The sequence below is a fragment of the Artibeus jamaicensis genome, unplaced genomic scaffold (assembly GCF_021234435.1).
Source record: "Artibeus jamaicensis isolate MK-2021 breed Jamaican fruit bat unplaced genomic scaffold, CSHL_Jam_final contig_47, whole genome shotgun sequence".
Lineage (NCBI taxonomy): Eukaryota > Metazoa > Chordata > Mammalia > Chiroptera > Phyllostomidae > Artibeus > Artibeus jamaicensis.
In genome coordinates this window covers 618,350-646,341 of record NW_026521848.1, presented here as the reverse complement: position 1 = coordinate 646,341, position 27,992 = coordinate 618,350, and the positions used below count along the sequence as shown (strand labels likewise).

The 27,992-nt window shown below is 49.3% G+C and overlaps 1 protein-coding gene and 1 pseudogene across 1 annotated transcript; one reads left to right on the top strand and one right to left on the bottom strand.

Annotated features, from left to right (window-relative positions):
* Nucleotides 1–20,549, bottom strand: LOC119040806 (cytochrome P450 2F1). Its single transcript, XM_053667522.1, is given in 16 exon segments — nt 1–94; nt 8,431–8,635; nt 9,592–9,739; nt 10,396–10,413; nt 10,415–10,459; nt 10,461–10,535; nt 12,506–12,556; nt 12,558–12,629; nt 13,059–13,192; nt 13,195–13,231; nt 13,530–13,685; nt 17,199–17,326; nt 17,329–17,352; nt 20,121–20,283; nt 20,366–20,471; nt 20,473–20,549. Coding segments are annotated over 16 exon segments (1,533 nt in total).
* On the top strand, nt 12,882–27,989 carry LOC128627793 (four and a half LIM domains protein 1-like; annotated as a pseudogene).
* The last annotated feature ends 3 nt before the right edge of the window (nt 27,990–27,992 follow it).

Here is a 27,992-nt window from a genome sequence, read left to right as displayed (position 1 = left end):
CTAGCGCCTGTAGAAGGTGTCCGCGTGCAGCACCAATGCACCCCACAGCGCTGCATAGCCGCACAGCACCACTGCGGGGCGCGGGCCCAGCTGCCTGTGAACACCGGAGCCCAGCGGCCAGAGCACCAAGTGCAGCGGGTGCTCATTGGATTCCTGGTCGGAGATCCCGACACCCTCCTCCATCGAGACCCCAGAGCCCCGCTCACAACTCGTTCGTTCTCCCTTCAAACCCAAGAGTTCCCGTCTCAGCCCCTTATTCCAGGCTCAGGAGTTCATATCTCGACCTTCCTGCCTCAGGCTTAGGAGTCCAGGCTCACGTTTTCTTTTAATGTCAGGATCTAGAAATCTATCCCCAGTCTCCTGCACCCACAAAACTAGGCATCTGGACCGTCAGTATCCCCGCTCCCAGCCTTGAACCAGGAGAACAGACCCTTGTGCTCCCCTCTCCCTCACTGCACTGCCCCCGCTAGGCTCCTCCTCCCTCAGGACCCAGAAATGGAGGTTGGAGACAGTGCAGTGCGACTCTCCCTTTAACCGGGAGCTCAGGCCTACACTGTGCCTCTTCTCTGGAGATCTGCCTCCCCCACAGCCCCCCTCTTCACTCTACCACCTCCTCTTCCCAAACAACCAGAAGTCCAGGCGCCCAGACTCCCAGCCCACCCAGAATCCTTCCCCAGAACGCAAAACTTCAGGCCGCTCAACCTTCCTCAGGACTCCGAGCTCTCAGTTCTCTTCATTCAGAGAACCAGGAGTTCCAGCCCCCAGGCTCACCTCCACGAATCCAGAATCTGTACCCCACCCACTGTCTAGGCTAACTCCACGAGTGCATGTTGCCCGCTCCCGCCGCACAAGTTCCCCAGCAGGGGGGTGGGGGTTGGGGGGGGGGGTGGAGATACTGCTCTGTGTCCGAGTGCCTGCACTTCAACCTCGCCCGCCCAGCGCCAGCAGCAGGAGTAGAAACAGCAGTGCTGCGATGCTTGTGGCCATCATGCCCTCGATTTCTGATGCCTGCACTCCTTCGCCTCTGATTCCCTTGGAGTCTTGGTGGGGAGACCCAGAGTAGGAGGATGGACGTCTGTGGCCTCTTATTCCCCAGATTTTCCAACCCAAGGTCACCCCGCCCCCTCAGCCCTAGCACTGCTCTGCCTGGCAACGCCTAGACTTTTTGTACCAGCCTCAGCCTGCCCTGTTTGGCAATTTGCACGCACCAGCATTTCTGTGTCGTTACACTTGGCCAACCAACAGCTGCACCTTCCTGAGCCCCTAGCACCTTTGGGTCTATCTCATTTGGCCCAAATAGAAGTGCATTTTTAAATTTCTCTGGACCATGACCCCTGAAACTGTACCCTGAACAGTCATGTACGCAATAAGGACAGTTAGCTCAATGACAGACCGTGGTCCCACAAGATTTTAAGAGAGCTGGAAAATTCCTGTTGCCTGTGGTAAGGCCGTAGCACAAACCCAATGCTCCCGTGTATGCTGATGTTGATGTAAACGAACTCACTGTGCTGCCAGTTGTCTGAAAGCCTAACACATGCGAGCACATAATGCTTGATGATGGTGATAAAGGACCATGTTACTGATTTCTGTATTTACTACACTTTTAAAAATCATTATTTTAGAGTGCTTGCTCTCTACTTGCATTAGAAGCAACACCCACTGTGGAACAGTATGCCTCGCCACACCAGCAGCAGCTGCAGGTGTCTTCGGGTTTACCATGTTTCTTGATCACGTCACTTTCTCTTGTGCTTGACTTAAGCTCATGTTGTTTTTCACAGTAACTTCCTGTACAGGCTTTTAGCCTAGGAGTGACTGGCTGTCCCATGCAGCCGAGGTTTGTAGCAGGCTGTGCCATCTAGGTCAGGGTAAGGGCACTCTGGGATGCCCTCACAACAACACAATCACCGAGTGTCTCATCTGAGAGTTTCTCAATGAGAACGTGTCTCATTGTTAATTGGTGCATGACTGTACTTCAGTTGCTAAATACACCCCTCGGTCCTCAACACAGAAAAACCACTCCTGGTGATGTGCCGTTAGCCTGGCCCTCCTATGGCCTGTGACTGTGATTCCTAGGGACTCACACCCGAGTCCTTGTCACTTCCATGCCCACTGCTCTTAGAGCCCTGCATGCTGGACCTGTCTCCCAGATGCTCACTGAGTGTCCTGGCCTCCTGCTGTCTATCAGCCTGATACTTCTGTACCTATTCTTATGACTCCCGGGTGCCTTTCCACATGATGGGCCCTTGGGCCCCCATAGTTATGCCCTGCTCTGAACTCCTGCCATCTCTATTCCCAATGCTCCCAAATGGCCTATGCCCCTGCTGTTGCACTCCCTGGTTGCCAGTCCCCTAAGCCCCTCAGTGAGCATGTCCACTCTAAGGCCAGGCCGTGACGGCAGGCAAACATATGCATCATTCCCACTTACCCTGGGTGGGTGGGTGGGGTGACCTGGAGGGGCAAACCCAGGCCTGGATGGCCCAGTGGTAGGAGTGGATGAGCCAGTACTTGGAATAGACAGTTCAGGAATGCGGCCCAACCACCTTCCAGCCCCTGCCTTGCCAGATCCAGCCTTCCTGCCGCTGCCTGGCATATGGCCCAGACCTGAGAAGAGGGTAGGGGGCCGTGCAGAGTCTGGGACTGGGCTCGTCTCTAGGAGTGCTTCTCAGTGTCTCTTCATTGATTCGTGTTTCATCCCTCAATGTCTTCTTCCCTTTCATTCTCGGTATTTCTGTTTCTGTTTATCTCTCTCTTTCTCTCTCCATCTTGGTTTCATTCTCAGTGTCTGCCTCTGTTCATGTCTGTTTTCTATCTCTTGCACTCTCCTTTTTAATATGTTTTTATCTCTCTGCGACTCTCGTGATTTGTCTTTACCTTACTCTTCCAGTTGGTGCTTCCCTGTCTCCCTGCCTCTGTCTTGGTCTCTGTTATAGGTCTTCCTACCTGTCAGCCTTCCTCTGTCTAGGGACCTGGTGACTGGGAGGGGTTGTGGGACAGGCAGGGTGTTGACTCCACAGACAGTGGGGGTGCAGCAGGGCACAGCAAGCGTGCACTTCCCTGACCTCACCCCATCCCACTGTCAAGCTCTCTAGTGAATCCTTTTCATTTATTAGGGTGTCTTCAAGAGCAGGCATTTGTCTTGTTCACATCTGCATCCTCTGCACCTAAAATAGTGCTCAGCACACAGTGGACACTCAGTACATGTGTGTTGAGTGAATATTGAATGAACTCAGGATTTTGTCATCCCGATTTCTGTCTCTGTCTCTATTGCTCTCAGTGTCTGTCTTTTTTAAAAAAGATTTTATTTATTTGTTTTTAGAGAGAGGGGAGGGAGAAAGAGAGGGAGAGAAACATCCATCTGTGGTTGCCTCTCACATGGCCCCCACTGGGGCCCTGGGGCCCTGGGGCCCTGGGGAGCGCGGTCTGTCTTGCTTGGTTTCCATTTTCGCCTGGTTTATCTGAGCGTGAATGTGTGACTGCAGTCAGCCAGCTGCCTGGTGCTTCACTGGATCTGCTCATTGTCTCCCCGCATTCGGAGTCTACTAGCTGCCACCGCCTGCACACCCGGGTCTGTCAACGCCACTTTTTCCTGCCGTGGACCACTGACTGCACCCCTCTTACCGGTCTGGATGAATGGTTTTCAGACTTTTGTACAGTTCAGTTTTCTGACTGTTGTTTATTTGTTTCTAAATTTTTGTTGTCCTTCCTTAATTTAGGTTGTGTGAGGAGGCACAGTGTGTCCACCTATGCCTCCATCTTGGTCGGAAGTCCAACAGTAGCTTTTCTCCATAGGCTTTACTGAGCCAGAGTCAGGAAGAGTGGGGCTGGGTCCCCAGCCATGAGCAAAGGTGGCCTGAGAGGCCCTACCCTGAACAGGGTCCCCCCAAAGCTGTCCAGAAGCGGGGACATGCTCTGCTGAACATTGGGCCAGCTAGGTGAGGCATATATGTAGTCTGCACAGGGCCCCAGTGCTGGGAAATAAAGCCTAAAAACATTGATTGAAAACACCTGTGGGGGCTGAGGTGCAGGGAGACCTTCCAGCCTCACAGGGCAGTTTCTTGGAGAGACCCACAGGGTCCTAGAACGTACACAAGCTCACCCACCCAGGAACCAGCACCAGAAGGGTCCAGTTTGCTTGTGGGAAGCAGCAGAAGAAACTGAAATACAAGAGAGAGTGGAGCAAGTGCCACTGTTTTCTCTCTGACCCCACCCCCACATACAGCGTCCCAACCCAGTGACTGGGTCGCTCCAGACCAGGAAAAAACCTAAGGCTCCACCGCTCATATGTAACAGGTGCAACCAGACCTAAATAAATAAATAAATAAATAAATAAATAAATAAAAGAGGCTCAAACAGAAGAACAAGTCAAAGCCCCAGAGCCAATACTTTAAGCAACCAAGAGATAGCCAACCTAGCAGATGCACAGGTGATCAAAGCACTGGTGATCAGGATGCTCACAGAATGGTTGATTTTGGTCGCAAATTAGATGAAAAAATGAAGGCTATCCTAAGTGAAATGAAGGAAAATGCACAGGAAACCAATACTGATGGAAAGAAAACTGAGACTCAAATCAATGGAGTGTACCAGAAGGAAGAAAGAAACAACCAAACGGAAAAGAATGAAGAATCAACAATTTAAAAAAACGAGGAGAGGCTTAGGAACCTCCAGGACATTTTTAAATGTCCCAAAATCCGAATTATAGGGGTACCAGAAGGGGAAGAGGAAGAGCAACAAGTGGAAAACTTTTTTTTAACAAATAATAAAGGAGAACTTCCCCAGTCTGGAGAAGGAAATAGACTTCCAGGAAGTCCAGGAAGCTCAGAGAGTCCCAAAGAAGTTGGACTCAAAGAGGAACACACCAAGGCACATCATAATTATATTAGCCAAGATTAAAATGAAGGAGAGAGGGACTTCCGCCAAGATGGAGGCATAGGTGGAAGCACTGCACCTTCTCACACAACTAAGTTTAAAAAACAACAAAGTTTTAGCAACAAAAATGCAGCCAAACCACAGAAAATTGAACTACATGGAAGTCTGACAACAACAAACCCTTCAGCCAAACTGGTAAGAGGGGCAGAGCCAGGGGCAGAGCCAGCACCAGAGTGGGGTTGGGCAGGAAAGATCCACCAGACAGACCCGGGCGCTCGACCCAGGTGCGCCAGCAGCTGTGGGTGGATCCCAGGTGTGGAGAAGTGGGCGAACCCACTGAGGGCGCAAGGTGTTGGACCCACTGAGGGTGGACTGCAGTCATACATTCTCGCACAGATAAACCGGTGAAGGAGCTAGCAGTGAGACAGACCGCACAGGACCCAGTGGCAGAAAGCAGCAGAGGGAACCACCGTTGTTCCTCTCTGACCCACCCCCACATACAGCGTTACAAACCAGCAACCTGGGTGGCCCCGCCCTGGTGAACAACTAAGGTTCCCCTCCTCATATGTAACAGGCAGGAACAGATCAAAACATGGCTCAAGAACAACTCAGAGTCCCAGAACTGATAAATCTAAGAATGAAGAAATAGCCAAACTTTCAGATGCACAGTTCAAAACACTGGTGATCAGGATGCTCACAGAACTGGTTGATTTTAGTCACAAATTAGAGGAACATATGAAGGCTAAACTAATTGAAATGAATGGAAGTGCACAGGAAACCAATAGTAATGGAAAGGAAAGTGAGACTCAAATCAAAGGAGTGGACCAGAAGGAGGAAAAAAATGACCAAACAGAAAAGGATGAAGAAACAAGAATTCAAAATAATGTGGAGAGGCTTAGGAACCTCCAGGACATCTTTAAACGTTCCAACATCCGAATTATAGGGGTACCAGAAGGGGAAGAGAAACAGCCACCAGTGGAAACCTTATTTGAACAAATAATGAACCAGAACTTCCCCAAACTGGCAAAGGATATAGACTTCCAGGAAATCCAGGAAGCTCAGATCAAGAAGTCGGATCAAAGAAGGAACACACCAAGGCACATCATAATTATATTAGCCAAGATTCAAATGAAGGAGAGAATCCTAGAAGCAGCAAGAGATAAGGGGACAGTCACCTACAAAGGAGTTCCCATCAGACTGTCAGTGGATTTCTCAAAAGAGACCTTACAGGCAAGAAGGGGCTGGAAAGAGGTATTCCAAGTCGTGAAATCCAAAGACCTACAACCAAGATTGCTTACCCAGCAAAGCTTTCATTTAGAATGGAAGGGCAGATAAAGTGCTTCTCAGATAAGATCAAGTCCAAGGAGTTCATCATCACCAAGCCCTTATTATATGAAATGTTGAAGGGACTTACCTAAGAAAAAGAAGATAAAAAATATCAACAGTGAAAGGACAGCAAACTCACAGTTATTAAGAACCACACCTAAAACAAAAGTAAACTAAGAGGACAGCTAGATCAGGAGCAGAACCATAGAAATGAAGATCACATGGAGGGTTAGCAACAGGCGAGTGGGAGAAGGAGAAGGGGGGAGAAGGTACAGAAAAGAATTAGTATAGATTGTAGGTAAAAAATAGATAGGGGAGGGCAAGAATAGTATGGGAAATATAGAATCTAAAGAACTTGAGACATGTGGTCATAAACTAAAGGGGGGGAATGGTGGGGGAGGGGGTTTGCAGGGTGGAGGGGAATGAAGGGGGGAAATAGAACAACTGTAATGGCATAATTAATAAAATATATTTAGAAAATAAAATGGAGAGAATTCTAGAAGCAGCAAGAGATAAGGGGACAGTCACTTACAAAAGAGTTCCCATCAGACTGTCAGCTGATTTCTCAAAAGAGACCTTATAGGCAAGAAGGGGCTGGATAGAAGTATTCCAAGTCATGAAAGCCAAGGACCAACATCCAAGATTGTTCTATCCAGCAAAGCTTTCATTTAGAATGGAAGGCCAGATAAAGAGCTTCTCAGATAAGGTCAAGTTCAAGGAGTTCATCACCAAACCCTTATTTTATGAAATGTTAAAGAGACTTATCTAAGAAAAAGAAGATAAAAATATGAACAATATGAATAATAAAAAGATGACAAACTCACAGTTATTAACAACCACAGCTAAAACAAAAGCAAACTAAGAGGACAGCTAGATCAGGAGTGGAACCATAGAAATGGAGATCACATGGAGGGCTAGCAACAGGGGAGTGGGAGGAGGAGAAGGGTGGAGAAGGTACAGAGAATAAGTAGCAAAGACAGTGGGGAGAAAATAGGGGGAGGGCAAGCATAGTGTAGGAAGTATATAAGCTAAAGAACTTATGACACATGGACACGAACTAAAGGGGGGGAATGTGGGTGGGAGGGAGTGTGCAGGGTACGAGACAACTATAATATCATAATTAATAAAAATATTTTTAAAAAGCTACTGTCAGCAGAGTGTTAGGGTGCTAAGTGCAGTCCAAGGTTGGGAGGCCCCAGGACTGGGCCTGCTACCCAACCCCAAAGGAAGGAATTGCCAAAGGAATAATCCAAGGAATAGGGTGAGAAATGGGGGACAGTTTGTCTTCTGCTGCCTCACTTTCACATTCATTGCCCTTCTCTCTCTCTTTTTCTGGTCATTTGTTTCTTTCCTTGTCTCTGTCTTCTATCCTCTTGCCCACCCCCCACCCCCACTTCTTAGTCTGTGTATCTGGGTGCTTTCCTCCGTGTTTCCAGTTTGTGAGACTGGGAGGCGCAGTGTTGGAGTCAGATGGTCTGCGTTCCATTCCCAGCCCTGCCTGTCTCTGGCTGTCTTATTTTGGGCAAGTCGCCTTGCCTCTCTGAGCCTCAGTTTGCTCAACTGTAAAAAACTATAATGACATTGCTTTGCCTCATAGGGAAATGCAAATGAGGAATTTAGAACTGTGTGAATGGGAGGCACTAATGTGTTAGTACCCCTTATTTCTCAGTCTCTGTGTTATATCTCCCCATCTCTCCCTTTCTCCCTGCTTACATTCCACCTCGGTACAGCGCCCTGCACCTCCCGTAGAGCTGTTCAGGGTCTCTCTGGGTGCTGTTTATTTCTCTGCCTCTCTGTCTTTGGGCCGTCAAGGCCTCTATATTCCAGCCTATGTCCATGTAACAATTTCTACCAGTTTCTGCCCCAAGGGTAAGGGTGAAACTAGTCACAGCTGGGTGCCTTCTTTCTCTGCTGCCCAGTTCTCCCTTCTTTCTATCCTAGGGACCTGTCCTCCTCCCTTTATTCCACCATTGCAGGGTCATTTACTAGGAAATTACACAAGAGCCCCCAAAAGGGTGTGTAATACAGCGAGTTCTGTGGGTAAAACAAGGCATTCACCTCCCCTTCCCCCAAGTCTTTGCCTCTGGGTGCGGAGACCAGGTAAAGATGGGAGGATGAGGGATGGACATGTGGCAGGCACAGAGTGAGGGAAAGCAAGTGTGACAGTGAGAGGGGTGGGGGCACAGTGGACTGAGAAGAGGGGCAGAACAACCTCTACGGGCGGGTCTCATCGCCCACATGCGAATCTGGAAGGGCTCAGGTCTCATCGAGCTCAGGCACAGCTGGAAGGGCCGTGGCAAAATGCTGGGTCCTGAGCTGAGCAGGGTCAGGTCGACGTTCTCTGGCGCCCCCAGTGGCTGCAGCGAGAAGTTCCTCAGGATGGTAATGAGGTAGAGGAAGGACTCCATGCGCCCCAAGGACTCGCTCAGGCAGAGCCAACATTCTTTGGAGGTGAGGAGTGATGACATAAGAGGAGGTGAGGGGCTGCAGCCCCAAATTCCCAGAGGAAAACATACGAGAACAAAGGTCTGGGAAAGATGCTTTCAGTAAATCCTGAACCAGAATGGCCCGATTTTGTACAAATGTCACTTTATGGATTCAAATCCCGGCTCTGCCCTATTTTTGTGATCTTGGGCACGCCACAGTTTCTGGGTATTTAAAATGGGTGTAGTAGTGCCTCAATAGGTTGTTGTGAATGGTAAATGCAGATAAAGCGGCGAGAATATAATACTTATATAGGCTTTAACATATAGCTTATATAGGCATTATATAGGCATTATATAATCATTATATAGTAGCGCCATGCACTACTCTAAGCATTATACAGCTATTAATTAATTTAACGCTCATAATAATCCTGACAGATTGGGCCAATTGTAATCTCCATTTTATAGATATGGAAATTGAGGCACAGAGGTGAAATAACATATCCAAGGCCATACACCTTGGAGATGATGGAGCTGGAGTCTGCCTGCAAAGCCCAGTACTTAGCTACTACTCTTAAGTCCTTCTCAGAGGCAGTGCCTGGCATACGGCATGCAATAGGCTAAGTTACCTATTATTATCTCCCCCAACATTTTCTCTCTCTAATGCTGACTTACATAGGAAAGATTTTTCTTCAGCAGAGTGAAGTTGGAAGCCAAGAAAAACTAGAGCCGCCTCACCTGCGCCACCTAGTGGACAAACTGACAGTGACCGCTTTCAAGTGAAATTACTCTTCTGCCTCTCCACCTCCCTCCACAAGGATTTCAGTCATTATTTGCCTGTAGCAGAGTTGGGAGGGGGAAGGGATGTTTCATCCAAAGCTGAGGATGGGTGGGATAAAGTGAGAGGGTTTAGAGGACTGGGCAGTGTAGGTGGGAATCAGGGGTCTGAATGACTGACTTGTGTCCCCGCCACCCTCACCGGCTGAGAAGGGCATGCAGACAGGGCTTTTCTAGAAATTCTGATTGGCATCCAGAAAATGCTCAGGGTTGAATTCCTGGGGTGTCAGGAACTGGCTGGGGTTGTAGTGGACTGTGTGGAGGAGGGCGATGGCTTCGGTGCCCTGTGTGGGTAGGAGGCAGAATTAGTGGTACAGAGAGGGCTGGGATGTTCCCTAACTAGGATTCCCTCTTTACAGGGCTGAGAACTTGATGGTGTGTGTGTGTGTGTGAACACGCACACACACACAGTGTAGGACTCCATCAGGGTCTGGGAAATGTGTCTGGGTGTCTGGGGTCCCCAGCGACGGTGTTTCCAGTGATGGATGCTGAAAGCTGTGTGGTCAGGGTCCGAGGCAGGGACATGGGATATCCTACCCCCCTTGAGGGAACAGATTTAGGTTTCCTGGGGAGGAATCGAGTGTCTGGGAACAGTGTTTAGGCACAGAGGGTACCCAGGATGAAGTCTCAGACCTTGGGGATTCTGGAGAGGGGTTCTGGGAAGGGAACCTGTTAGGGGGAAGAGGTCTGGGGTTTAGGACAGGGTCCGACCCACTGTAGTGCGGCCGGGGTCCTGGGCAGGGGCTGAAGTTCTGGATATAAGGCCTCACAGGTCTGTTGCTAGGGCTTGGTGAGGATGGCAGTTGCTAAGGTCTGGGGTGTGGATTGCTAGGGTTTGGGATCCTTCTTGCAAGAGCCTCAGATGCCAGTTGCAAGAGCCTGGGATGCCTCTTTTTATGGTGTGAAATGTCGTTTGCCGTTTGTCGAGTACCCAGCGAACTTCAGGTAGCAGGAAGCCTCAGAAAGGTCGTGTCCTGAATGATGTGGTGCAGCAAGTTTGTGCAGGATGATGTCTGCAAAGCGCTGCACCATGGGGATCATGGCATCTGTGTAAGGCGTGGCCATGCAGCCTTCCAGAGCCTTCTGGCAGCCGCTAGAGTCTGACCGCTAGGTCAATCTACTCCAGGACTCAGGTGGGCAAGGAAGGGGGGCGTGTAATCGAGGGCATCAGTGGGCTCCAACGGGCTGGGCAGAGGTGTGTGGGTGTGGAGGAGCAGTCAACGCTCCCCACCCAGGGGCTACTGTGGGGGTGACTTTCCTCACAAGTACCCCCGTGTGCCATGGGTGAGAGTAAACATGACTGAGACATGATCTGCTTGGGGAGGAGAGGTGGCCAGTTTCTCAGGGAAAAAAGGCCTTGCGCCCCTTCCTCCAAGGACTTTTATTCGGTTGTAATACACAGGAATACAGGGCAGCAAGGATCAAACAGCAGATAACATTTCAAAGAAATCTGAGGGCTTAGTCTGAGTCAGAGTCTGTCAGGAACACAGTTTTAAGGTTTCCTGCTTGAATCCTTAACATATGAATGAAAGCACTCAACAGAGCAGATTTCACAGGTTTATCAGCAAGTCTTTGTGATGCCAGATTGTCCCCCAGGACATGCTCTAGCAAGGCAAGGAGCTGCACCCTCCCCATCAGGTGTTCAGGCTTAAGAGGATTAGAGCCAGGAAGCACTTCTCCCAGAGAACATGGGGACTCAGGCTATGTCAAAGCCGGGGGGGGGGGGGGGGGAGAGTCCATTGCTCTTTGTTGCAGCCCCTCCTCCACCCTGGTCCTTCCATGATGGCCTCCCAAGTGACGATCGTGTCTGGCCTTGGTTGCCCCTCTCTGAGGTGTGGTACCCACCATGGACATCGACCATACTTTGGGGGCAGGAAGATGAAGCAGGGGCAGCATCTGCTGCCAGAGTCAAGTTTTGTCTCTTGCAGCTGGCACTCCAGAGGTCACTACTCATCCTTAGCCACAGGGGTTAGAGTTACAATTCTTAGAACCAGGTGAGTGGTGCACAACAGGCTATCGCAGGGGTGCCTGTGAGGTCCAGCCAAGACCTCCCAGTGGCTGCGGGCAAGAGGAAGTCATGAAAGCCAAGGACCTACAACCAAGATTGCTCTATCCAGCAAAGCTTTCATTTAGAATGGAAGGCCAGATAAAGAGCTTCTCAGATAAGATCAAGTTCAAGGAGTTCATCATCACCAAGCCCTTATTATATGAAATGTTAAAGAGACTTATCTAAGAAAAAGAAGATAAAAATATGAACAATATGAATAGTAAGAAGACATCAGACTCACAGTTATTAACAACTACACCTAAAAGAAAAGCAAACTAAGAGGACAGCTAGATCAGGAGCAGAACCGTAGAAATGAAGATCACATGGAGGGTTCGCAACAGGGGAGTGGGAGGAGGAGAAGGGCGGAGAAGGTACAGAGAATAAGTAGCAAAGGCAGTGGGGAGAAAATAGGGGGAGGGCAATGGAAGTCGGTAAGGGCAAAGTCTGATTCCTTCAAGGACTGGTGCGGTCCGGTTTCCGGGGTGCAGGGCTGGAGTGTAGAACTTGCTGGGATTGAGGGCGGGGCTTCGAGGGCCAGGCTCGCTGGTGTGAGTCTTGCGCAGATGCTGTGCAGGAATTGAGAGATCCGGTGTGTGGAGGGCGGGGAGAGCCCTGTTGGACACAGTCCTGGAGGCCAGGGACCCAGGGTTGACCGGAGGCTGGGCTTGGGCAGAAGGGGTCGCAGACAGTGCTGTGTGGCCGGTCCAGACTGTGTGGGAGGGGTGAGTGTTCGGGCAGGCACCGTGGCTGAGACTCAGGGGCCCTGGCTTTGGGCGTCCCGTGGGGACGGGGCCGGGTGGCGGAGTGGGCGAGGCAGGTCGTGTGGACCGTGGGGGCCGCTCGGGTGGGGTGAGCTTCCGTGTGGGTTTGCAGGTTTGTGGGACCAGGGGTAAGCAGGAGGCTGGGACTTTCAGGCCTGCTGGGCTCGCCCTGCGTGGGCAGCTCGGCGCTGTGGGTGCGTCTTCCGCCGAGAGAGGGCGCGCGTACCCTGCACTTTGGGTACTTTTGCACTGGGAGGAGTGCGCGGCAGCGTGGAGCTCACGGTCTTTGTGCCCACCAGAGAGAAGGTTGCGTGTGGTCGTCAGAAGGGTGTCCATGTGGCAGCGGCTCAGCGCATCCTTGGTCTCCTGCGGGGGTAAAGTAATGGAGATATGAGCCAGAATCTGGAGACCCTGCCCCCGCACTGACCGTGTGCTGGGGCCTGGGGACCCCATTCCCCACCCCAGAGCTATGCAAATGCTACTGGGCGTCAGTTCAGTCCCTTTTCTGTTTAACTTCTCTATCTCGGGGGAGCTGGGAGCGCGGGTGGGCGGGGCAGGGAAAACTCTCAGCTTCAGGGTCCACAATCAACAGATCCTTAATCACTTCTTAGTGAGCTTTTAACTGGCAGCTGCACCGAATGGCTCCGGGCTCCGGCCCAGCAGAGCCCGGTGTTCCGTTTCCCTTCCCAATGTGAAGAGGTCACACGCGAACCCGCTCAACCGGGATCCCTGTTGGTTTCATTCAGGTAAGGGAAGCAGTTCAGACCAAAGGTGGGACTTCCAGGCAGGGCTTACCTGTTCTATCTTGATGAGGAAGCAGTCAATGAAGTCTCAGGGAGAGCTGGTGTCCGGAGAGACCCGGTGGTCGCGGACGCTGCGGGCAGTGAGGCCCTTAATGCGCCCGAAGTTCTGGAAAAGGCTTCGGTGCACCCGGGCACCCAGCCCAGGAGGCTAGGAAAGATGTACCACTGGGGATGGAGAGGACTCAGGGGTCCTGGAGGAGCAGGCAGGGTGTGTGCTAGTGAGGGTCAGGGTGGTCAGGGGGCAGGGACGGGGTCTTGAGGGGCTAGTTCTGGGGAGGCTGGTTGGGGATCGGGGGCTGTGTGTGTAGGTGGAGACCCCGTGGAGTGGGCATGGGTGTGGCTGGGCCAGACCTAGTACCTGCAGGCTTAGGGGGGCCGGGTCAGATGAGAAGGGACCAGCCAGGCTGGGCCAATTGCTGCCCCATCGCACCTCCCTGACCCCCAAATAATTGGACCTCCTGACCTCGCCCCTGGGGCTGGTCAGGATTTGAGAGTTGTCACGGAGGAGGTGGATAATGGTGAGCAGACGCTCGTGGTTGTAGTCGAAGCTGCTGCCGAAGACCACGGAGCCGATCATGTTGCACACTGAGCGGGTGGGCGCAAACGTGGGGTCAAAGGGCTCGCACGAAGGTCGGGGGTGAAGAGGGTCGGGGGCACGCTTAGGAAACACGCCAGGGCTCATGCAGCAACAGTCCCCATTTGCACATCATCCAGCCAATCGTGGTAAGAGGACTGGCGACTGGCAGCACAGAACGTACGTTCCTGGCTGCCCAACGTGCAGCGTAGCAGCACCCGAAATATATTTGGCGACGCAATGCACAGCACACCAACGCATGTCAATCATCAAGCATCGCAGAACACGTAACATGCCAAAACACCCAGCAAATATGACCTCAGTTCATGCCAACACGCAGGACACACAGTGACCTAATTAGCTGGCCCAGAAACAGCCCAAGGCACAGACATGTAACACCAGCATATTGCTACATTATCGCACAACACACAGCAGATGGCACAGAACACGCTGTGTGTGGTATCACAACATGTACAATAAGGGCAACAGAACAGATCGACACACGGTGTACAGCAACATAACAACATGGGTGCTACGGGAGACAGCGCGGGACAACGTGATGGGCAGGACCTGGCAGCGCTGCAACCTCACCCAGCAACACCACGCAGCAGTACCACACCTGGCACCCCATGATCCAACAACCAAACGCAGACCACAGAAGATAATACTAAAACAACATGCACTCCAACACATTAGCCACTCCATAACAGCAGAACCCAGAAAAACAGGGCTGGAGTTCAGTCGGTAGAGTATGGATCTTGGCTTGGCCTTCTGGTCTCCGTGTGACCTGAGTGAACTGACTGCCTTTCTCCGAACCTCATTTTTCTCACTTGTGAAGTGGGCTTGATGACTGTTTTCTGATGGGGCTGTTACAATGGAGTGCGTGGTGGGGAAGTGCTTAGCTAAGGGCCTGGGCCATGGTGAGCCTGTTGCAGACCAGGGTGTTGCCATAGGCTGAGTAATGGCTCCCCAGAGATGTTCGTGTGTTAATCTCCAAGAACCTGTGGATACGTGGTTAAGTTAAAGCTCTTGAGATGAGGAGATTATTCTGCATTATCTGGCCTAATGCAATCACAAGTGTCTTTATAAGAGGGGGGCAGAAGAGTCTGAGGGAGAAAAGGGGATGTGATGATGGAGAGAGAGAGATTGGGGGATACTATGTAGCTGTCTTTGCAGATGAGAGAGAGGCCAGGAGCCAACAAATGTAGGTAGGCTCCAGAGGCTAGAAAAGAAAAGGCAAGGAAGTGGCTTTTTCTCCTGGAGCCTCCAGAAAGAAGAAGCCCTGCTGAGCCGTTTTATGCTTTGGAACTCCAGATCTGCAAGACAATGAATTTGTGTTGTTTTAACTTGCTACATTTGTGAGGATTTGTTACAGCAGCAATAGGAAACGAGTACAGGCAATTATCCTTCTACTTACCTCGCATCACTGAATCTATACAGCATCATCACCTACCATATTTCACTGCTGTCCCCGAACCAGCAGGACTTGGAGATTGGGCAAGAGTGCTGTTTACTTTTCTGCCTCAGATTCTTCTTCTATAAAATGGGGCTTATGATGGGACCTACGCCTTAGTCTTGGGTGATTTTACAAGGAAGTAGTATACATGAAATTCTTGGGACAGATCTGGCATATGGTAGGCACCATGAAAATGTTTGAAAGTTTTATTACCTTTTTTCCATGGGTTTGTATCCCAGCTCAGCCACTTCCTGGGCATATGACTTCACCTTTCTGGGACTCAGGTTTGTCACTGTAACAATTGCCGAGGCTTGTGGGGAGGGTGAAGCTGCTTAACATGTGTGAAGAGTTTAGCACAGTGTGTGGTATCCAGTAAGTGCTTCATAAGTGGGCACGAGTGTGTTGAATGTGGACTTTGGTGTCAGTAAGACATGGGTTTTAATCTTGGTGATACAGGGTGCAGCCAAGGGGGGGGGGCAAAAAAAAAAAAGATTTGCAATGGTGTCCAGAATTCAAAGTGTATAGGAGTATTGGAGAGACATATAAGATGTCCTCACCCCTTCCGCCCCCACAGATGTGAGTTGGGGGAAGGGACAAATAGAGCCAGGGCCAGTGAGAGCCGTTTTGCATAGCAACAGTTTTGTAGCTAACCTCTGGAATGGTTATTTAACATATCTGTAACCTTTAACTGGTTTCATAGATATGTTAAATAGCGGTGGCCAAGTTTTGAGCCAGGGAGAAGGGAGTGGCTTCTACCCAGAATGGAACGAGGGGCTGTACTCCTGAGGGAGAGCTTGGAAAAGATGGGCTCCAGGACATGAGGGGATAACTGCCCAGGTGAGGAGAGGACCATGCGGTTTGGGGCAAAGTAAGGGTCCCCTCTTGGCCAGAATGGGGCCCCCTGCAGCCAGATGAAGAAAGCCACATGCTTTTGGTGGAGTGCGGACCCCTGCAGCTTTGGTAGAAGAGGCCCACGCGACTTTGGGGTGCTCCCTTTGGCTGCATGGCCTGGGAAGCAGGAGAGACTTTGAGTAGAACTGGGTACAAAGAACTCTTGCCAGTGGACCATGAGAGGGTGCCACAGTGCTTTGGATTAACTAGAGAGAGATCCTGCCTGCATGGTGACACAGCTGATGGTGCCAGTGGCCTGAAACACAGATGTGTGCTCTTTTCCTGATTTACGGTACCTGGAGTTGGGACAGTGGGAGAAGGGAGTGCTGTGTGGGTGTAGGTGTACAACCTAAAGGATTTTGATATTTTAGTAGTGGCATTAAGCCTGAATAGCATGAAATAAACATTTTGTTTCCTTTTCACAAATCTCTGGCATTGAGAGATGTCTTTCCAATTCGTGGCAGACAGAAGAGCCCAGTAGATATCAGTATTTTGTCCTTGGGAGGGGCCCCTGTTGTATAGCAGTTTTTGGCATCCCTAGGTGGGCCAAATATTGTATTGCCCCTCCCTCGGACCTCTTGTTCTGTAACACAGTGACACAGCTCACGGTGCCAGCGGCCTGCAACACAGATGTGTGCTCTTTTCCTGATTTATGGTACCCATAATGTGGGAAGCTTTGGAAAACCTTTGTTCACCCAAAACCCCAGGCGCTCTGGGAGAGTGATAAGGCCGTCTGGGAAAAGCAAACAGCAGGATACTCAGTAGGACTGGGACTGGGACATCATCCCATGTCCTGGAGCCGGTCTTCTCCAAGCTCCCAAGCAGGCACACTGTAACTTGGGGGACCTGCCCCCAGTTACATCTTGGGGTAAGTAACTTCATCCCCCTAGCTCCAAGCCTGGCCACAGCCATTTAACATATCCAAGTGACCCACCAAAGGCTAAAGATATGTTAAATGACCCTGCCATGGATTAGCTGCAAGGCTGTGGCTGTCCAAAACAGCCCTGCATGTTCCTGCTCCATGTGTCCCTTCCCCCAACTCACACCTGTGGGGGAAGGGGTGAGAACATCTTATATGTCTCTCCAATAGTCAGTCCTATACACTTTGAGTTCTGGACACCATTGCAAATCTTTTTTTGCGCGCCCCCCCCCCTCCCCGCTGCACCCTGTATCAGTAGGATAGACTTAGGGATATGGACAGCCCTTGGGACCCCCACCTCCAGTTTCCCACAGCCCACCAGCAGGAAGTTGCCTTCCTCCATGGCCTGCTCTTCAAAGCTCCTCTTCCCCATCCCAAAGTTCCACAGAATCTGGATAGAGAACTTCCTGAGGACCTTCTCTGCTCCCCATTGGAGAACGTGCTGCCTCGGGGAAAGAGGCAGAGCCAGCCCAACCTCTGACTTGCCTCTGAGACCACTGCCATCTGAGTCTCCTTTCCTGTCATTTGCTGGGAGAGAGACTGTGAATCTGCCATCTCCCCCCACCCCTCCCGGTAAGCCCTCCCTGAGCCTCCAAGCCAGGTCAGATGCCTCCTTTGAGCTTCCACAGAACCCTGGGTAACCCCCATCACAGACCTGATCGCCCTGGGCTGTCACAGTCAGGTGATGGGGCTGCCTCCTTCACTAAGGCACAGTGGCAGCCTACCTTGGTCACCACCATCTTGCCAACATTGTCCAGGCCAGGGGTTATCACACAGGAGGTGCTGGTGATAGCTTATTGATCAATGAACGTATGGATTAGGGAAAGAAGCAAGAAAAAGGAACAGCGAGACGTTCTGAACTCATCCGGAAGCTAGGAAGACCCTGCTGGCTTCTCTCCCCAGTCTCAGGGTCTGCTCACAGGCTGGCTCTTCTCCCCACGGCACTCTGCATCCCTCTGCCCCTGACGGGTCGTGTTCACCTTTTAGGTCCCAGCTTGGAGGTCTCTTTCTCCAGGGAGCCATTCCTGGCCCCCCTCCCCGCTGGGTCAGGTGCTTTCTCTGGACTCCCCTCATCCCTGCCCTGACTGTGAGTCTGGGGCTGTGTCTCCTCCTGGACTGGGAGGTACAATGCGATATGGCCTCAGGCATGTTTATTTCTAATTCCTTTGGAATGAGGAGAGAACTAGATGCTAAGGAAGAAAAATTGCATTATCTCATGAATTTTTAAAAAAATTTATTTATTTATCTTTAGAAGGGAAGGGAAGGAGAGAAGGAGAGAAATATCAATGTATGGTTGCTTCTGGTGCATCCCCTGCTGGGAACTGGCCTGCAACCCAGGCATGTGCCCTGATGGGGAATTGAACCGCCATCCTTTGGTTCACAGGCCTGTGCTCAATCCACTGAGCTACACTAGCCAGGGCTCTATCTCATCAATTTCTTGTAAGAACCTTTGCATGGTAGCACAGGTAGGGGCAGGGTGGGGGCTGACCCTCGATGTTACCCTTTGTGTTCTGTATCAAACCATTAGATGGTAGCTATTTTTTAGTAACGGATGATATATGCACAGATGTTTTCTATGCAAAAGTATCAAGGTGAGTTTCTCAACTGCCTTGTCGTCACCTCCTTGCAACTGGTATATCTGGATAGGTGAGGTCATAAGATCAAGCCTAGGGAAGGGGACATAAAGGAGAAAAGTATACTCAATATACCATAAGTGGTGGCAGATTGATTTGTTTGTTTGTTTGTTTATTTCCAGAGCTCTTCAATTCAAAATCTGGGGGCACCTGGGATCCATCTAGTGAAGATGCTAGCTCCTGGGGATTCTTTAGGGGAGAAGAATAGTACAGGATGCAGGACTCCAGGACCCCCCCCCCTTTTTTTCTTTAAATCGGAGCAGCTCTTTTTTCTTTTCTTTTCTTTTCTTTTCTTTTCTTTTCTTTTCTTTTCTTTTCTTTTCTTTTCTTTTCTTTTCTTTCCTTTTCTTTTCTTTTCTTTCCTTTTCTTTTCTTTTCTTTTCTCTCTCCCTCTCTCCACCCCCCTTATTTATTGGGCCTTGTCATATGTCTTCCTTTGACTAAGAGATTTGTGTTTAAAAAAAAAAGAAAAAAGAAAAACCATCCTGGCTGGCATAGCTCACTGGATTGAGCACAGGCTGCAAACCAAAGGGTTACCAGTTCAATTCCCAGTCAGGGCACATGCCTGGGTTTCAGGCCTGATCTTCAGTTGGGGCCATGTGAAAGGCAACCACACATTGATATTTCTCTCTCTCTTTCTCCCTCCTTTACCCTCTCTAAAAATAAATATATAAATAAAATCTAAGAAAAACCATAAGACAAAGTGATTTCCAAGCCTAAGGAGAACAGAATATTAAGACAGGATGGGTTTGTAGTTAATGTTATGATTGCTGGATGGATGGGGGTGGAATTGGCTTTGGGTTGGGATGGGGATGGCAGTGGGGCAGGAAGGGAGCCTGGGAATTGATGATTGACTGGCTTTGAGGTTGGCCATGGGGATGGAGTTCAGCAGAATGAGAAGAACTGGTAGACAAGGATTGAGACTGAGCTTGGGGTTGGATAGACATACGATGGGGTTGTTTTGAGTGATGGTAGCAAGATTCAGGTTTGAAATGGGAACTGGGTACTGACAACTTCAATAGGTGATTGGGATAGAAGATGGGGTGGGGTGGGAAAAATGATAGTGGAGTTCAGTTTGACTAAAGTATTAGAGGGTGGTTGATGATACACTTTAACATGGGGGTTGGGAGAGGGTTCATAGTGGGAATGGAGGTTGGGGTGAGATGCAGTCAGTCTTGCAGGTGGAGATGGAAATGGGGGACATGGAGGTAGGATTGATGGGCGTAGGTTGAAGTGGACAATGTGGACTAGGGCCAGATAACTGGGTCACCTGACTGACATGAAAAGCTGATGATGTGACTGGAGTAGAGATGGGGATTGGGAGGAGAGCGGAGCTGCAGTTGGATAGAGATGGGTATTGGTGTGGAAGGGCCACTCAGTGACTTGGTAGGATTTGGGGCTGGAAAAGGCAGGTCAGACTTCACTCTGGACTAGAACTGCTTGGCTCCACCACATCTGGTGACATCAGTGAGTTCAGTGACTCTGAGTGTCACCAAAATTGGGAGCACAGTCTCCTGCCTTATTTCCTCTCTCCATGGGCGGGGTGAGGGGTGGGTGGAGGAGATTGGGAGCAGGCTTACCATTGTCCTCAGGGAAGTTGAAAAAGGTGTGGTAGCTGCCACTGCCACTAAACTCTTCTCCCTGGTCCATGAGGGCCTCCTTCATGGCTTGGTACCCACTGAGGACCACCACTGGCCTGGGCCCCAGGTGCACTGCATACACAGAGCCATACTCCCTGCTCAGCTGGGGGTGAGAAGGCAGAGGTCACAGGGGTGTCTGGGGCCATAGGACCCCTTTCCCCTCTCCGAAGCCTAGGCCCTTACACCTTGATGAGAGAGGTCAGCATGTCATGCAAGTGACACTGCACCAAGTTTCACAGGAATAGGAGGGGCCTGGGGTCAGCTGGCCCTGGCTCCTTGAGCTGAGGGTCGGAACAGAGAGGTGAGAACCAGAAGCAGGAGCAGCATGGCTGTGCTTATACTGTCCATGGCAAAGACATCTGCAGGCATCTGGGGGAGGGGCAAAGTGGGAAAGGGTAGGGGTGGGGAGGGAGTGGGATCCCATTTCCTCTGGAATGTAATTCCCCAGGTCCTGGAAATGCGGGCGCATGGAGAGAAGAAAGGAGGTACTGGGTAGAGGAGACAAGGAAAGACCAGAGGATGGGGAGGGGGGAATGGAGGAAAGGGGCGAGACAGAGACAGATAACAGAGGCAGAGGTAGTCAAAAGACAGAGAGACAGAAATAAAGACAGAGACAGATGGAGATGGAGAAGAGAGAGAGACCAAAAGACAGATACACATGGAGTTAAAGAGGGGTACAGAAGAACAGTGAGATAGCTAAATAAGTATCTGTAGATGTCTGTCCAGCATCCATCCATCTATGTATCCATCGTCACTCATGAGACGGACCCTCTCGCAGAGACAGCGATAAAGAGAGACACACAGGGACAGAGACAGACAAACCAAGACACGGGGTAGAGAGCCAGACAGAGAAACCCCATAGAAAGAGGGTTGGCAGAGAGAGACCAGAGAATGAAAGAGACAGAAATAGAGACACAGAGCTAGAGAAAGAGCAGAGAGAGATGGAGTGGCCGAGAGGCGTATACTTCCTGAGACACCGAAGTCTACACTGAGAGAGAGTCAGAGACAGACGGGGAGAAAGAGACAGAGCTGAACACAGCTGAGGGAGATGAGCGTGACAGGGACGGGAGGCCAGATGCATAGAGACAGAGAGGTAAGCAAATAATACCAACAGAGCCACTTCCAAAGGGAGTCAGAGCCCTGACTGGTGTGGCTTAGTAGGTTGGGCACCGTCTCGTCAGGCACCGGTTCCTTTCCAGGACAGGGCCCACGCCTGGGTTGCAGGCAGGGTCCCTGGTTGGGGCTGTGTGAGAGGCAACCAACCCATGTGTCTACCACACACCGATGTTTCTTGCCCTTTCTTTATCCTTCCCTTGCCCTCTCTCTAAAACTACATAAATAAAATCTAATAAAAAGTAAGAAAATAAAACAGAGTTGGGGCTGCCATCTCAGAGGCACTGCCTTGCACCTTTCATGCCTCAGACCTTCGGAATGCTAACACGGGAAAATAACCTTTGCACATTGTGTCCCAAAGAACTATTTGCAAAGATAACAAGAAAGCAGATATTATGACTAATGGACTGAAAATTAAATACGTTTGTTGGAATTAACACCACTCTTATGTAATCTGCACCAATGGAAAGGTTGCGGGTTCAGTTCCCTTTCAGTAAACATGCCTGGGTTGCAGGTTTAGTTCCCCAGGCAGTGTTTCTCTCCCCCACTGGTGTTTCTCTCCCCCTCTCTCTCCACTCCCTTCCTGTCTCTTTAAAGTTAATAATCAGAGGACTTCCCCCAAGATGAAGGCATAGGTAGAAACACTTTGCTTCCTTGCAGAACCAAATCTAAAAACAAAGTTTTAACAACAATAAATGCAACCAAACCACAGAAAATCAAACAATATGGAGTCCAAAAACAATGAACCGCTCAGCTAAACCGATGAGAGGGGTGAGGCCAGCAGGGGAGTGGTTGGGCAAAAACAATCCCCTAACCCAGCGGCGCGCGAGCAGCCGAGGGCACAGATCCCAGGTGCAGGGTACCTACGGGAAGGCTCGGGGCACAGCTGGCTGTCTGAGGTCGCGCATTTGCTCGCAGATAAACCAGTGAAGAGACGTGCATTGAGACAGACCATGCACAGGCCCTGGTGCAGGGTGCAGGGTGGCGGACGAGCACATTTGTGCTCAGATAAACAGGCGGGGGCAAGTAGTGAAGTGGATTGGGTAAGTGGAGAGGAGCGCCATTGCTCCCTCTCTGACCTTGCCCCCACATACAGCATCACAAACCAGCAACTTGGGTGGCCCTGCCCTGGTGAACACCTAAGGCCCCTCTTCTCATACATAACAGGCATGAACAGATCAAAACATGGCTCAAGAACAACTCAGAGCCCCTGAACTGATAAATCTAAGTGATGAAGAAGTAGCCAAACTTTCAGATGCACAGTTCAAAACACTGGTGATCAAAATGCTGACAGAACTGGTTGATTTTAGTCACAAATTAGAGGAACATATGAAGGCTAAACTAATTAAAATGAAGGGAAATGCACAGGAAACCAATAGTAATGGGAAGGAAACTGGGCTCAAATCAAGGGAGCAGACCAGAAGGAAGGAAAAGATGACCAAACAGAAAAGGATGAAGAAAGAAGAATTAAAAAAAAAATGAGGAGAGGCTTAGGAACCTCCAGGACATCTTTAAACATTCCAACATCTGAATTATAGGGGTACCGGAAGGGGAAGAGGAAGAGCAACAAGTGGAAAACATATTTGAACAAATAATAAAGGAGAACTTCCCCAATCTGGCAAAGGCAATAGACTTCCAGGAAATCCAGGAAGCTCAGAGAGTCCCAAAGAAGTTGGACCCAAGAAGGAACACACCAAGGCACATCATAATTACATTAGCCAAGATTAAAATGGAGAGAATCCTAGAAACAGCAAGAGATAAGGGGACAGTCACCTACAAAGGACTTCCCATCAGACTGTCAAGAAGGGGCTGGAAAGAAGTATTCCAAGTCACGAAAACCAAAGACCCACAACCAAGATTGTTCTATCCAGCAAAGCTTTCATTTAGAATGGAAGGACAGATAAATTGCTTCTCAGATAAGATCAAATTCAAGGAGTTCATTATCACCAAGCCATTATTATATGAAATGTTAAAGAGACTTATCTAAGAAAAAGAAGATAAAAAAAGATGAACGGTGAAAGGACAGCAAACTCACAGTTATCAACAACCACACCTAAAACAAAAGCAAACTAAGGACAGCTAGATCAGGAGTAAACCATAGAAATGCAGATCACATGGAAGGTTAGCAACAGGGCAGTGGGAGAAAGAGAAGGGGGAAAGGTACAGAAAATAAGTAGCATAGATAGTAGATAGAAAATAGATAGGGGGAGGGTAAGAATAGGGGTAGTATAGAATCTAAAGAACTTGAGACATGTGGTCATGAACTAAAGGTGGGGAATGGTGGGGGAGGGGTGTGCAGGGTGGAGGAGAATGGAGGGGGGAAATAGAACAAATGTAATGGCATAATCAATAAAATAAAAAATATATATTTAAAGTAAAAAAAGAAGTACAAATTGGTAGTCATTGGGATGACTACCAATGATAGTCATTGGGAAGTAAAATACAGCATAGGGAATATGGTCGATAATAGTGTAATAACTATTGTTATTACAATACTTATTGTATTCCATTACAGGTGGATACTTAAACTACCAGGGAGAGTTATTGCTTTATAAATTATGTGAATATCTAACAACTATGCTGTACACCTGAAACTAATGGATTGAGTGGCAGCCTGTGAACCAAAGCAAAGGATTGCTGGTTCGATTCCCAGTCAGGGCATATGGATGGGTTGCAAGCCAGGTCCTCAGTGGAGGGTGTGCAAGAGACAACCATACATTGATGTTTGTCTCCCTCTCTTTCTCCCTTCCTCCCCCCTCTCTGAAAATAAAATAACTTTTACTAAAAATAAAATAATGTTTTACTAAAAGTAAAATAACTTTTTACTTTTAAAAATCTTAGAAGTGAAATTAATAAACATTATAGCATAAATAATGGAAGCACAAAACAGCAGCAGAAAAGAAGTAGAATTATGTGAACAAAAACTACTCCTTTGGGAAGAAATAAAAATGTTTAACTTTCTGTAATATTCTTGGTAAGGAGAATTCTAAAATGATCCCCCACGACCACGCCCTTGTGTAATCTCCTTTCCTAGAGTAAGGCTGAGATGTGTAAATATAATGGAATACACTCCCAGGACTGTGTGGCATTGCCTGACTAAACGAATTTTGCAGAGGAAATTAGAGACCCAAATAAGTTGATTTAGAGTCACTCCTAAGTGAGGTTATCTCTGGAGGGCCTGACTCAATCAGGTAGGTTTTCAAAAGGGGCTGAACCCTTCTGATAAAAAATTACACTAAATAATAAACTTCTCTAAACCTGAAGAAAAAGCAAATATATTAAGAGACAGCTCACAGAGGAGGAAATTAAATGGACAACACACAGGAAATGCTTAACTCAGCTATTTAAAGAAAAGTAAATAAAAATGAGGTAATATCACACTCATCAGATTGGCAACATTTTATAATTGATAGGATCAAGTATTGAAGGACAACAGAGGAATCTTTGTACACTGTTGATGGGAGTGTAAATTAGTTCAGCAAGTCTGCAGAGCCATTTGGCAATACCTAGCCGAGTCCAAGTTGCACATACACCGTGATTCAGCAATTCCACTTCTAGCACTGACCCAGAAAATATTCTCAGCTACACAGGGCATAGCCCAACTAGAATGTCAGCTCTGTGAGAGCAGGACACATTTTTCTGTTTCATTCTTTGCTGTATTCTCAGTGCTGTAGGTAGTGGATCCTCGATTAATATTAGTTGACTAGATTGATGAATGCATTAAAGACATAGTCATATTAGGAAAGCATCCTCTGGCTTCATGGAGGAGGTGAAGACTAGAGTAGGAAGAGGAGGTGTGCAGTGAAGCAGGATGCAGTGATGCAGTGACTCAGGAGGAAAGTGACAGGATTGTGATCAGGGAGCCCAGTTCAGACAGAAGAGCCATCCCTTCCCTGTTGTACCTCTCACTTGCTTCCCAGGAAACTTGGCTCCTCTGTCCCCTGATCACAGACAACCTGAGGGTGTCTGCCTCAGTCTCAGCCAGAAGCTTCCTCAGCACATCTCTAGTAGTCACTGGAGAGTTGAGCACTGAGCAATGAGACCCATTGCTCAGCACCCTTGTTCAGGGAGGGACCTAGGAAGCAAATCTAGGCCCTTCAGATTAGCATTCAAAGCCCTTTAATACCCAAGTCCCACGTGCCCCCACCCTAAAATTCCCCTGGGGACCTGACAGGTCAGCAGCAAGTGATTTGGCCTGGGAGGGGACTGGAGCTCAGAGCAGATGCCCCATCTAAAGTACGCACCACTGTCGGCTCCAGCACAAAATAGCCATGGCCTTGACTGGTTCTCCTGACTGTGGCTGTTGTCTCTCCTCTGGTTCATGCAGCCTCCTTCTCCATCTGTCTTTCACTCCCACCTCTGGCACCTTCCACTTCCAGGAGCTTGAGTTTGACTGTCCCCCATGTGTGATGTCTCCCTTCCTGATGTCTTCCAGCTGTGCTTCTCTCTTCACCGCCCCCCCCCCAGTCCCCCACTCAGGCAGCTCTGCAAAGCTTTGGTGCTTGTACCCAGAGTCTCTTGTGCTTCCTGCTACACAAGCTGCCTCTCCTCATAGTCCTTCAGTAATACCCCCTTCCAACTGCCCTGGCTGGGTGGCTCAATTGGTTAGAGTGAAGCCCTGTACACCAAAGGCTGCAAATTGATGTCTAGTCAGGGCAGGTAACTTGGTTGTGGGTTCTAGCTCTTGGGCACATATGGACCTGTAGAAGATGACTGATCGATGTTTCTCTTTCTCTCAAATCAGTAAACATATCCTGGGGTGAGGACTAATAACAACAATGATAATAGTAATGTGACTATTACTAATTAGAACACTCTCTGACTGTCAACTGTGCCACTGAGGTGCAATATCTGGAATTGTTTGAGTCTGCCTATGACTTTCTTCCACGTGTGCCCTCCTCCAAATTTCTCCTTTGCTTATTCTTCTCCATTCCAGCCACTATTGGTGAAAGTAGGAGACCTGCTTAATGGTGTATTCTCACTCACTAATGTGCCCATGGGGGGAGGCTCCTCTTCTGCTCCACTGAAAACCTCTGCATCTTAGGCCTGTTTTCAGTTTATCAGCTCCCCTATCTCTACCTCCAGCCCCAGGTCAACTCTCCAGGCTTGTGATTGATTAAGGAGGCTACTTCCTCAATGCCCTCAACCCTTTGCATGTCACCACAAATGTCTCTGAGTACCTAGGGCTGTAATGAAGAAGGCTCGGGGCAATATGAGTGTTGTCTTCTGCATGGAGTTTCTTGGGCCCAGGGAGAGAAAGGGAGAGAGGACCACCATCCACCCCAGAACCAGATAGAAAGTAGACTCAGTAAAAGATTTGGTGGGCATGGGGTAATTTCTTCTCACTTTCTTCTGCAGGGATTCAGGTATATTAGTCTTAATGGGGTGTGTCTGGGATTCTCAGTCTCCACAATGCAGTGATTCTAATGTCTTCCAAACCTTTCCTGTGTTAACAGGGACTCTCACAGTTGGACTGGCCCTTGGTAGACAGGAGCTCTCACTTTGCTCCACCTGAACCCCTCTCAATCACATGCTACTAGCTTAGAGGAGCCAGGACACCTTGAAGAAGTACTTGATTCCAGGCCAGGGGCAGGACAAAGATAAGACAATCCAGGGACATTTTGTAGTACTAGAGAGTAAAGAAGTGGTCAGAGTCTGCCTCCACCACTGCTGGTGCTGGACAGCCTGCAGACTTGGGGCCGATGGAGGCCTCCTCTAGGACAGCTGCACTGCCAAGCATCCCCAGGCAGCACATGGGAAGTTGCTGACTTCTATATTCCACCCTTGCCAAACATATCCCATTGTGCACACATCTAGTGTGAGATCCCTCCTGGGGCAAGCTGAGCACCATGGCTGAGAAGCTTGACTGCTACCACCACACGGATGCCCAGCAGGGGAAAAAGTGCTTGGAGAAGGATAGCCACCACTGCTGCCTGAAGTGCTTAGAGAAATTCTGCTAGTGGCATGACACCTGCTACCACTGTGACTGGGGCCTGCACCCCTTGACCAAAGAAACCTTTGTGTCTAAGGACAACAAAAGCCCGTGGAAGAAGTGCACCATGCAAGAGGACTCCCTAAAGTCCAAGGGCTGCTTCAAGCTCATTGTAGCAGGAGATTAGAAGCGGGGTCCATGGGGACCATCTGGCACAAAAACTACTTCACCATCAGCAGGTGCAAGCTAGTCGTTGGGACTGGGAGCTTCTTCTTTAAAGGGGGACTTGTACTGCATGACTTGCCATGAGGCCAAACTTGCCAAGCATTGCATGAAACTGAACAAGGCTATTAAACCAGGACAAGTCACTGTCCATGGTAAACTCTGGCATGCCAAGTGCCTTGTGTGTGTTAACTGATCTAAGAAGCTGGCTGGGCTGTGTTTCACCACTCTGGAGGACCAGTATTACTGTGTGGATGGCTACGAGGACTTTGTGGCCAAGAAGTGTGCTAGATGCAAGAACCCCATCACTGGGTTTGGTAAAGGCTCCATCCAGTGTGGTGGCCCATGAAGGACAATTGTGGAGGGTCTATTGCTTCCACTGTAAGAAAATAAAAAAGGCACCATGAATCTGGCCAACAAGTACTTTGTTTTTCATGAGGAACAGGTGTATTTCCCTGACTGTGCCAGAAACCAATAAATTGAGAGGAGCTCCTGTCCTGTAAAATGGAATTAATTCTTGTTCTCTGTGTTGTCACCCAGTGCCC